The sequence below is a fragment of the Syzygium oleosum genome, unplaced genomic scaffold (genome assembly GCF_021117445.2).
Source record: "Syzygium oleosum isolate NSW1041296 unplaced genomic scaffold, Sole_v2.1 Sole_v2.40, whole genome shotgun sequence".
NCBI classification, from domain to species: Eukaryota; Viridiplantae; Streptophyta; class Magnoliopsida; order Myrtales; family Myrtaceae; genus Syzygium; species Syzygium oleosum.
In genome coordinates, this window is record NW_026607524.1 from 2767670 (window position 1) to 2780456 (window position 12787).

The following is a 12787-nucleotide window of genomic DNA, read 5'->3' on the forward strand; positions in this document are numbered from 1 at the left end:
TCACCGGTCGTGGCGAGCAACCCTGCGAAGGACCTTAAAGTGGAACTTGAGAAAGCCCGGGTCCCAGAGCATCCCGATCTCGTCCCCAACCTGCAACCCTCGCCGCCTGACGAACAGCCTGTTCCAGCCCTCGTTCAGCACGTAGCTCTTCAACGACAGCCAGTAGCGGAACACGAGCAAGTACTCGTCGCCTGTGTCCGCGTCCCTCACGGCGACCTTCATCCCGTCCCCGCTCCCGACCCGCATCACCATCTCCGGGCCCATCTGCGGGAGCACGTGGGTCTCCACGCAGCTCCGCGGGATCAGGAACCGCGACAAGTGCCCGAGGTCGCTTTCCGTCAGCCTCTTCTTGATCTTCCACGGGTCCCAGTAGAGCTCCAACCTCGTGGAGACGTCAGCACGGTACATCTCTGCTCCCTCGCGTTCGTCTCGGAACAGGTCGCTCATTCTTGTTCGGGACGACCCTACGCGATGATCTCTCTTCCTCTCTGCACAAACAATGGGGGTTTCGTCAGAGTCGGCGACTCCGGAGTTCTCAGAATTATGGACTAGTATAAACCATGGAGGGGTCGCCATAGGATGGCTTTCGGATATCTCAACTGAATGAACTGTGTTTACTTACTTGTTAGCCTGAAATGCGGAAGAAGACCAACCTTACGGCCGGTTCTTTCGACGTCCTCTTGAACTTGCTTCCGGTATTCACCAAAAGTGAAACCTGCTGTCGACGGAGGGCTCTCTGCAACTCCCGGTCTGAGGTTGATCCTATCATTGCCGCAGCGTGTGTTGGGACAGTAGTCTTATTTATAGGCCGAGACGGGAGGGGAGGGGAGGAGAGACAGAGAGAGTGCAAGTCCTCGAGTCTGAAGCACATGAGAAACAAAAAGCGGGGGTGTTCATGTCTCCCTGGGAAAGGGATAGAACGTAGAAAGGGCAGGGACTGAATGTCGATGAATGACGAGCTCCCAATAGTAGGGACGACCGTACGTAATAAACGATCTCTATTGGCAATTTATCTTGTTAATAAAGTAATATTAATTGTGGATTTTTTTTTGAAAAAAAATATTAATTGTGGATGACAAGAAGCTTTTTCTCAATAAAATATTAGTTTTTGAAGAAAATATTGCATACGACTCTAACCACATGTCACTGATGCTTTGGAGGTCCATAAGATCTAGGGGTGAGCAAGATGGACCACCCAAATCAAGACCGGATCGGACTGGATCGGACTAACCGGTTTGGTCCGGTTCTCGGGAATATCGATCCGGCTCCCGGTTCCTAAAAGTAGAATCGGTTTCCAGGCGTTCTGGTTCTCGGTTTTAGGGTGGGAACCGGACAGAACTGATAAATATATATTTTTTTAATTTTTTCATATATATAATATTTAATATTAGTCCCATTGGAACCGATTATTCAATTTTTTCATATATTATGTATTTTTTTCCAATTTTTTCTATGGCTTTATGGGATTAAATCATAATTACAAAGGAAAGAACGGAGCAATCGGTTCCCGGTTCACAAAAAATATTTAATATTGATCACATTGAAACCGGACAGGACCGATGGTCCGGTCCCCGGTCCTAGAAACTGGGAACCGGTCCTCCCGGTCCGGTTCCCGGTTCTTGGGTTGGACCGGACCGGATCGGAAACCGCTCACTCCTAATGAGATCTTGTCTCTTGATGGTGATGTTGGCTGTCGGGTTCTTCGTCAAGACCACAGGCAACCCCACGAGTTTTCGCTCGGAAGTTGACTGAAGGTTATGCATACCATTACCCTTTAGGATCAGGCCATACATGAATCGTGCACCTCTTACCGATCCATTCATGCTGAATGTTGTCTTAATTGTTCGTCGCTCGTTGGCCAGAAGCGGGGCGGCATCAATATTTCGACGCGGGTTTGCCGCTGCTGTAGTTCACGACCGAGAATGTTATTGTAGGTCTAAGTAGTGAACAAGTTGAGGGTTAGCCTGGAGATGAAACTTCTTCCTGGCACCCATTCTCCTTCTTATCATCATCAATGTTGGTAACATCGTAAACATAGGACGAAGAGACCGTCGATGGTGCTGGTGGCGAGTGACCGATGACGATCGGTGGAGATTCGCGGTTGAGGAATTCGAACATCCCGATGGGTTTTCTTCGCTTTCTCATGATCCATGTTATTTCTTTCTCTAGAGAGGAAGTGAGAAATTAGAAGTGTGGGAGATCGAGAGATCGTGCGTGTGCATTTGTGATCGTCCTAGATCGTTGAGAGTGATCGAACTACAGATGAACAAGATCAAGTTGTGAAGTAGGCATTTGAACAACCAAGTGTTTCCTAATTTGGGTTGGATTAAGAGAAATATTTTCGGTAAAGGATGCTTAAGTGATCTTTGATTAATCTCGGACATGAAGTCCAAGATGGTGAATGCACATGTGAAATCGATTAGGAAAATTAATTGTACGTGTGCATGTGTTGTACAATTTTATTTCCTCGTACGTTAACCCAATAGATTTCTTAAAGAACTAAGGCTCCGTATTTTTCGCAAAAAATGAATAATTTGAAAACTATTTTTCTAAAAGTGATCGCTTCTATCGCTTATAAAAATGAATGAACGAAAAATATTTTCATCATCCACGAAGATGTTTAGACGTAAATTGATGTCGATAATGAAAACATTTTTCATTGGCTAATTATTTGAACCGATCATTTTTAGGAAAATGTTTTTCAAATCGTTCATTTTCTGTAAAACAAATGGAAGATAATCTCTCTTTAAGTTTACAACCGTTACTCTTAGTTTTTCAATTTCACGCAACTTACTATTTCCAGAATAAAATTGGCTGTGCACACAGCCAAAATGTATAAATAGTAACGGGGACGTTGTGTAGTTAAAATTAAATGTGCCCGTTATAATATATGACTTTTTCAAGGGTGTATAGATTATGAAACAAATATATAATTTTTTCCATGTTATGTAATAATTTGAAAGCTAACAAGTTAAAATGTAGAGTTGATTGAAAAATATCTCCCAAATTTATTATTTTGTTATTGTTAAGAGTAAACCTGATGTGTTAAAAATCTAAACAAACTCGGGTTAAGCGTAAAGACACGTACCTCTGGACTCCAGAATTATTAAATCTTGAAAAGACAATGCGGATAATTAGCATTAGATGATTCTCCTAATTGAAGCACTCAACGCATTAGTTTTTTTCCTAATACCATTCGAGTTGGGAAGCTAAGAAAGATTGGGATTAACTTAAGAGTAGTGCTAGAAATACTAAGACCGATCTACTGATGATGTGTCATACTCTAAGCGGGCATTTATTTCAATAACCAATTAATATTTGCTACATCATGATAGTAGGGTATCGATTATATCTTAAGATCTTGCATTTTTCTTTAATTTGCAGCACTAAATTGTATTGTAATCTTTTGATATTGCTTAGCATCAGTCTCTTTCAGGGAATCGTGCGATTGTGGTGGGCTGTGACTCCAATCCCACTTTTTATCTGAACTTGTTTGAAGTCTGAATGGTGCAATTATTTGATCTCAAATAGACGAATAGCATGTTTCGTGTACCTCTTGTGTATAATGTACATCTTATTTTCATCCCTCCCGATTTTTTAACATCAAAACATGGGCATAGAATCCTTAATTCACTTCTTCTATTGTGCCATCCACGTTCACTATTCGATTTCGTTCTTTTTATTACTATATTCTATCGGTGTAGATTGTTTGCCTTGATTTTTTTTTTTAAATCGGTGTGCGATTCCCAACGCCATATGCATGGTCGGTCTGAAAAAAATAAGAATTGGCCCCTACTTTGGGACAATTACCTTTAACTTGAAGTATGCTGCTGGAGGTAGGAGATGCCACAAGAGATTGGGATTAAACCTTTGATGAAGCACTAATTTCATTCCACTCTTTGCATATGTCTTGACAAATAGTTTGCCTATTTTTTCGTCCACATCAACTGCACATGGTTGTCTGGCAGGAGCCGCACAACCATGTGCATATCAAAGACAAAGCTGGGTGGAAACCTCCTCCAGATCACGACCGCTCTATGGAAGTTGCTTATCTTGATGTCACGTGGTAATCCGATTGGTTTTGAAAAGGTCGTAGCTTACCCTCTCTTCCTCTTCGTCTCTCTCAAAAGTCAAACCTGGACCACGGGGGTCTGGCCGATTCGCTTCGTTTGATTGAAGAGGAGCAACGTTAAAGAAGCCTTTGTTATGGAATGATCATTGTCTCGTCATGCACTGAATTGACACCATGTTGGGCATGCGACAAGTTGAACGGGTTGGGGTCTGCAAGATGATTGGTGACCCGGGGGTTGGTTCATCTCGCTTTCATTGATTGTGCTTTAAGGGGAAAAGAGATGATGATGCTCTGAAAAGGTTGGCGCCCGAGAATTTAGCATTGCAGCAAATTAGAACTTGACAGGTACACCGTTTGATGACCACATAATTCACGGTTAGCCAATCGACAAACCCGATAAAGTGAACAAATTCATCGTAATGTCCTTTGTTTCACAGCCCGATTTTTACGAAATCGTTCGATTGAAGGGGAGCAACATTATGGAAGGATCATCATCGTGCACTGCACGACGCACCGCACCCAAGAAATCTTGTTTAGACTCTTTATCAAAATTCGTGCGATAGATGAAATCAATCACACCGCACCCAAGAACGTGCGGGTGAAGTTCATGTTATATTGTCATGTTCAATAGACCCGATCCATAAATCAGCTTTTGCTTTTCGCAAATGGCAATCGGCTTAGTGCGTTCTTTTTCCAACCTAAGAGGTTGGGGTTGAATCTAGCTAGTACTCTCTTCCGTTTCGTGCATGGACGATGGCTAGCATCAAGAGAATAAGAATGGGGCACAGGCTAACCCAAAGAAAAGGTTTGGTGGAAGAGAAAAAAAGATACGCTAAGACCATTCCGTGATGTATTTTTATTAAGGTTAATAGTGGATGCCAAGAAGTTTTTCTCAATAAACTATTGCCTTGGACTTGGAATTCAACCCCTCTCTGATTTCTCCTGTCCTTGTCCTCCTCTTTGTCCTCGACGAATATGACGAATATGCCTTAATCACCTTTTGGCTGTCCGTACTTTCTTCGAAGCTACGCAACATCGCATGCACACTGTGCATGTAAAGAGTCAAGTGATGACGCGCGGAAGCCAACTAAGACGGACCAAATTCGGTCCAACAGGGATAGGATACAACGACACATACCCCATCATCTAGATTCGTGATCACAATCTCCGTGACGCCGTAGGGTGCAATCGAAATGGACTTTTGGGTCGTGCATCGTTACTCTTTAGGATCAGGCAATACATGAATCGCGCAACTCTTAGCGATCCATTCGTGCCGAATCGGTCGCCGTTCTTTGGCGCGAAGCGGGGCAGGATCGGTATTTCGACGCGGGTTGCTGCCGCTGTCATTCACAACTTGAGAAAGAGATGCTTTCTTGAATGTTATTGCAGGTCTGAGCGGGGAACGAGTTGAGGGTTAGCCTAGAGATGAAACTTCAACCTAGCTCCGATTCTCTTTATCATCGTCAATGTTGGTAACATTGGAAACATAGGACAAAGTGACCGTCGATGGTGCCGGCGGTGAGTGACCGATGACGATCATAGGAGATTTGTGGTTGAAGAATTCAAACATCCTGATGGGTTTTTTCGCTTTCTCGCGATCCATGTTATTTCTTTCTCTGGAGAGGAAGTGAGAAATTAGAAGTGTGCGAGATCGAGAGATCATGCGTGTGTGTTTGTGACCGTCGTAGATCGTTGAGAGTAATCGAACTACAGTTGAACAAGATCAAGTTGTGAAGTAGGCGTTTGAACTCCAAATTGTTTTCTAATTTGGGTTGGATTAAGAGAAATATTTTGGGCAAGGATGCTTAAATGATCTTTGATTAATCTCGGACATGAAGTTCAAGATGGTGAATGCACATGTGAAATCGATTAGGAAAATTAATTGTACTTGCGCATGTGTTGTACAATTTTATTTCCTCGTACGATAACCCAATAGATTTCTTAGAGAACTAAGGTTCCATTTTTTTCGCGGAAAATGAATAATTTGAAATATATTTTCCTAAAAGTGATCACTTATATCGCTTATAAAAATGAATGAACGAAAAATATTTTCATCATCCATGAAGATGTTTAGACGTAAATTGATGTCGATAATGAAAACATTTTTCATTGACTAATTATTTGAACCGATCATTTTTAGGAAAATATTTTTCAAATCGTTCATTTTCTGTAAAACAAATGGAAGATAATCTCTCTTTAAGTTTACAACCGTTACTCTTAGTTTTTCAATTTCACGCAACTTGCTATTTCCAGAATAAAATTGGCTGTGCACACAGCCAAAATGTATAAATAGTAACGGGGATGTTGTGCAGTTAAAATTAAATGTGCCCGTTATAATATATGGCTTTTTCAAGGGTGTATAGATTATGAAACAAATATATAATTTTTTTCATGTTATGTAATAATTTGAAAGCTAACAAGTTAAAATGTAGAGTTGATTGAAAAATATCTCCCAAATTTATTATTTTGTTATTGTTAAGAGTAAACCTGATGTGTTAAAAATCTAAAACAAACTCGGGGTTATGCGTAAAGACACATACCTCCGGACTGCACAATTATTAAATCTTGAAAAGACAATGCGGATAATTAACATTAGATGATTCTCCTAATTGAAGCACTCGACGCATTAGTTTGTTTCCTAATACCATTCGAGTTAGGAAGCTAAGGAAGATTGGGATTAACTTAAGAGCAGTGCTAGATATACTAAGACTGATCTACTGATGACGTGTCATACTCTAAGCGGGCATTTATTTCAATAACCAATTAATATTTGCTACATCATGATAGTAGGGTATCGATTATATCTTAAGATCTTGCATTTTTCTTTAATTTGCAGCGCTAAATTGTATTGTAATCTTTTGATATTGCTTAGCATTAGTCTCTTTCAGGGAATCGTGCGATTGTAGTAGTCTGTGACTCCAATCCCGCTTGTTATCTGAACTTGTTTGAAGTCTGAATGGTGCAATTATTTGATCTCAAATAGACGAATAGCATGTTTCGTGTACCTCTTGTGTATAATGTACATCTTATTTTCATCCCTCCCGATTTTTTAACATCAAAACATGGGCATAGAATCCTTAATTCACTTTTTCTATTGTGCTATCCACGTTCACTAACAGGTTCTCTAGTGCGTCCTTTCGATTTCGTTCTTTTTATGACTATATTCTGTTGGTACGGATTGTTTGTTTGGGTTTATTTTTTCTGGAATCAGTGTGCGATTCCGAACGCCATATGCATGATCGGTCCAAAAAAAATAAGAATTGGCCCCAACTTTGGGACACTTACCTTAACTTGAAGTGTGCCGCTGGAGGTAGGAGATGCCACAAGAGATTGGGATTAAACCTTTGATGAAGCACTGATGTCATTCCACTCTTTGCATATGTCTTGACAAATAGTTTGCCTATTTTTTTCGTCCACATCAACTGCACATGGTTGTGTGCCTCCTGCAACACAACCATGTAAATATCAAAGACAGCTGGGTGGAAACCTCCTCCAGATCACGACCGCTCTATGGAAGTTGCTTATGTTGATGTCGCATGGTAATCGGATTGGTTTTGAAAAGGTCGTGGCGTCTTCTCTCTTCCTCTTCTTCTCTCTCAAAAGTCAAACCTGGACCACGGGGGTCTGGTCGATTCGCTTCGTTTGATTGAAGAGGAGCACCGTCAAAGAAGCGTTTATTATGGAATGATCACAGTCTCATCATGCACTGAGTTGACACCATGTCAGGCATGCGACGAGTTGAACGGGTAGGGTCTGTAAGATGTTTGGTGACCCGGGGCTTGGGTCATCTCGCTTTCATTGATTTAAGGGGAGAAGGGATGATGATGCTCTGAAGAGGTAATGGGCGCCCGAGAATCAAGCATTGTAGCAAATTAGAACCTGAATAGGTACACCGTTTGATGACCAAGTAATTCATGGTAAGCTTTAATCTACAAACCCGATAAAGTGAACAAATTCAACGCCATGTCCTTTATTTCACAACACGACTTTTACGAAATCATTCGATTGAAGGGGAGCTACACTGAGGAAGTTTATGGAAGGATCATGGTCGTGCACTGCGTTCACACCTTGTTGGGAGGGAATAATGGAGGATCTCCAAATAATGACGATTGGCAACATGAGACAGATGAATCAAGTCTGCTGGTGAAAAGTAACGAGAAATCTTGTTTGGACTCAGTATCAATACCGGTGCGATAGATAGAATGGATCGCACCGCACCCAAGAACGTGCGGGTGAAGTTCGTTCTATATGGTCACGTTCGATCAACTCGATCCATAAGACAGCTTTCGCTTTTCACGAATGGCAATCGGCTTGGTGCGTTCCTTTTCCACCCTAAGAGGTTGGGGGTGAATCTAGCTAGAACTCTCCTTCCGTTTCGTGCATGGACGATGGCTAGCATCAAGAGAATCAGAATGGGGCATACGCTAACCCAAAGAAAAGGTTTGGTGGAAGTAAAAAAGATACGCTAAAACCATTCCGTGATGTCTTTTTTTTAATGTTAATGGTGGATTTCAAGAAGCTTTTCTCAATAAACTATTGCTTTGGACTTGGAATTCAACCGCTCTCTGATTTCTCCTGTTCCTTGTCCACCTCTTCGTGTCTTGATCCCCTTTTAGCTGTCGGCACTTTCTAAGAAGCTACAAAACATCGCATGCACAGAATTTCTTTGGGATCTTGGGAATTGACAAGTAAAGAGTTATGTGATAACGCGCGGAAGCCGACTAAGACGGACCAAATTCGGCCCGACAGGGATAGGATGCAACGATATATACCCCATCATCTAGTTTAGTGATCACAATCTCGGTGACGCCGTAGGACTTGGACTTTCGTGTCATGCATCGTTACTCTTTAGGATCAGGCGATACGTGAATCGCCCAACTCTTACCGATCCATTATTGCCGAACGTTTTCTTAATTGTTCATTGCTCGTCGGCTTGAAGCGGGGCGGGATCGATATTTCGATGTGGGTTTGCCGCCACTGTCGTTCACGATCGAGAAAGAGAAGCTTTTCTTGAATGTTATTGCAGGTCTGAGTAGGGAACGAGTTGAGAGTTGGCCAGAGATGAAACTTCTTCCTGGCTCCGATTTTCCTTCTTATCATCGTCAATGTTGGTAACATCGGAAACATAGGACAAAGTGACCTTTGATGGTGCCGGCGGCGAGTAACCGATGATGATCAGGGAGATTTGCATTTGAAGAATTCAAACATCCTGGTGGGTTGTTTTCGCTTTCTCGCGATCCACGTTATTTCTTTCTCTGGAGAGGAAGTGAGAAATTAGAAGTGTGGGAGATCGAGAGATCGTGCATGTGTGTTTGTGACCGTCGTAGATCATTGAGAGTGACCGAACTACAGTTGAACAATATCAAGTTGTGAAGTAGGCGTTTGAACTACAAAGTGTTTCCTAATTTGTGTTGGATTAAGAGAGATATTTTGAGTAAGGATGCTCAATTAATGATCTTTGATTAATCTCGAACATGAAGTTCAAGATGGTGAATGCACATGTGAAATCGCATTGGAAACTGAATTGTATGTTTAGACATAAATCGTTGCCGATAATGAAAACATTTTTTATTGACTAACTATTTCAAACGATACAAGCAATCGATTTTAAGAAAATATTTTCCAAATTATTTATTTTTCGCAAAACAAACGAAGCCTGAATATAAAAAAAGATAATATCTCTTTGAGTTTACAATCGTTACTCTTAGGTTTTCAATTTCTTGAAACTTGCTATTTACAGAATAAAATTGGCTGTGCACACAGCCAAAATGTATAAAAAGTAACAGGGATGTTGTGCAGTTGGTCTTAAATGTGCCCGTTATAATATATGACTTTTTGAAGGGTATATAGATTATGAAACAAATATATATTATTTTCATGTTATGTAATAATTTGAAAGCTAACAAGCTAAAATGTAGAATTGATTGAAAAATATCTCCCATCATTATTATTTTGTTATTGTTAAGAGTAGACATGATGTGTTAAAAATCTAAACAAACTCGGGTTAAGCGTAAAGACTCATACCTCCGGACTCCATAATTATTGAATCTTGAAAAGACGGTGTGGATAATTAACATTAGACGATTGTCCTCATTGAAGCACTCGACGCATTAGTGATTTTCCTAATACCATTTGAGTTAGGAAGCTAAGAAAGGTTGGGATTAACGTAAGAGTAGTGCTAAGTATACTAAGACCGATCTACTAATGACGTGGTGTACTCTAGGTGGGCATTTATTTCAATACCCAATTAATATATGCTACATCATAATATTAGGGTATCGATTTTATCTTAAGATGTAGCATATATCTTTAATTTGCAGCACTAAATTGTATTGTAATCTTTTGATATTGCTTAGCATCAGTCTCTTTCAGGGAATCGTTCGATTTATGAGATTTCGGAAATAGGGTTTCTTTCTTTTGTGGTGGCTAAGCAGCGAAAGTTACTGTGTGGTGGTGGTGGTGGTAAGTGACAAGGTCGCGGCGTCGTGGATTTTGGCCGCTCTTTTGACTTTTGGGGCGTGTGGGGAAGGAAGGAATCGCTTCGGGCGTCAAGTTGCCGAAGAAAAAACAAATTACGATGAAGCGAGGGTCACGCCTGCTTCTTTCGTTGCCGATAACCCCGTTTCTCGTTTCCTTTGACTTTAAGCTTTTTTGCGTTTCCTTTCGATTGTTTTTCTTCTTCTTGTTTTTTCGTGTGGTGGAGAATGAGGGGGTCGAGAGAGAGAGAGAGAGATATTTTTGCGATTAGGGAGGAGCCGGGTTTTGATCGTTTGCTATGATCTCTCCCTAACTTAATAACTTGTGTCGTCGGGGAATCCTGTTGAGCGCTGCCACGAGGATAACCCGTTAGGAGGCGACGGAACGTTCGGTTCGGGCCACAACTGCTGCTCGTCTCGAGCGAGTGCCTCGTCCTGAGAGGTGAGGTCCACCTGCAGCCATTGATGGGCTCTTCGTCGTGCGTTTCTTATTTGCAATGATAGTGAGAAGAATCGCGACAAAGAGGGTAGTGAAACTTCATCTGCGGCGGTGGTGGTGACTCACGACTTCTTCCCCATCACGCCTGATCAGAAGCTTTTCTTGGGCACGGAGGAACTTGGTTCCCGATTTCGAAAAAAAAGAAAAACAGAAAACGAGGAGGAGGAGGAGGAGAAGGAGAAGGTAAAGGAGGAGGTGGGGCCAGTTCTCGTATCGATTTTGGAATTGGTCGTTTTCGGTTCCAGACTGATTTTAGGGTCGATCGATTCTGTTCCCTTTCTAAAAATCGAGAATCGGTTCTGACATGGTAGGTTCTAGGTTCCAGATTAATAACCTACCCACCTTGAAACCGATCACATCTAGTTAGAAAATTATGAAAAATTGTCCAAAAAGTCATAAACGTATTGTACGATAGTCAGTTCAGTCTTAAATCTTTTAATTGTGCCGCTTTTTTATTTGTCGAAATTGTGCCAATTTTGTCCTAAATATTTTCACGATTTGTCAATTTAACTCTTCAGCCAATTTTGATTGGAAATCACTGATGTGAATGTCAGGCTCCTAGGTGACATGACTACTCGAAAATCTAGATTTTATACATGCGTGCGCTGCTGACGGTGGGGTAGTCATTAAGCATATTCAATTAAAAGAAATCTATTTTTGCAAGAAAGCAGGGCCGATCGTCCCTCACGACCACCTCCATCCCATCCTTATAATTGGAGAGAGGAGGGGACAGTGAAAGGGATGGAACAAGCGAGGATATCCGAATACCGAATCAGTCCACTATAAACAAGTTAGGAGAAATCTAACTGTTTTTCCGCAGCCAAATTGTTGTTTGGATTCGGGTACTAATCCCGGTGCGATATATAGAATCAATGGTGCCGGACCCAAGAATGAGCGGCTGAAGTTCGTGTTATACCGTCGTGTTCGATCGACTGGATCAATAAATCAGCTTTCGCTTTTTGCGAATTGCAATCGACTCGTCGCATTCTTTTTCGTCGCAATCGACTCGTTGCAATCATCATGTGATGTATTTTTATTAATGTTAATAGTGGATGCCAAGAAGATTTTCTCAATAAACTTCAGCTTTGCACATGGAATACCAACCGCTCTCTGAATTGCTCTGTAGGGTCCATCCTCTCAGTCCTCCACGAATATGACTTGATCGCCCACTAAACTTCCAAGGAATCTATTCTGTTGTCACCGACCGATAAGGACATGCTTTCTCGACTGTTAGTGGAGGGTAACAAGTCGAGGGTTAGCCGAGATCGTGAAGATAAACCTTCTTCTTTGGCTCCGATTATTATTCTCATTGTCAACGTCGGCAACACCGGAAACACAGGATGGTGCGGGCCGCGAGTGATCGATAATGATCGGGGGAGATTTGGGGTTCAAGAAATCGAACATCTTCGTGTATTTCTTCGCTTTCTTCCGATCCACGTTATTTCTTTTTTCTGGAGAGACGGCACTAAATTTGAATTGTGGAAAAATCCCATAGATTTCACGTCGCAGATTGTGGAGAGTGATCGAACTAGGTCGCACAAAATCAAGTCGTGAGGTGCGCGCTTTAATACAAAAGCATTTCCTAATAATTCGGTTTGGATTAGGAAAAAAGGATCGAAGATAGTGCAATGATGAGCGCGCGCGTGCGCGGGGTCTAAGACCATATGTTTCCTAAAGTATGATAATGTAATATAGCTAAGTACAAAAGTTATTAATCCGCGTGGTTCTCTAGTATTTCTC

General features: G+C 41.5%; 1 protein-coding gene across 1 annotated transcript; it reads right to left on the reverse strand.

Annotated features, from left to right (window-relative positions):
• LOC115668280 (B3 domain-containing protein At2g33720-like) lies at positions 1-447 on the reverse strand. The gene has a single exon (XM_030589756.1). It carries the CDS (start codon positions 445-447, stop codon positions 1-3), a length of 447 nt encoding a protein of 148 aa, XP_030445616.1.
• Positions 448-12787: the final 12340 nt, after the last annotated feature.

Bases quoted from the DNA above. Each gene is read 5' to 3' on its own strand.
- LOC115668280 (XM_030589756.1), bottom strand. From the start codon at position 447: ATGAGCGACCTGTTCCGAGACGAACGCGAGGGAGCAGAGATGTACCGT.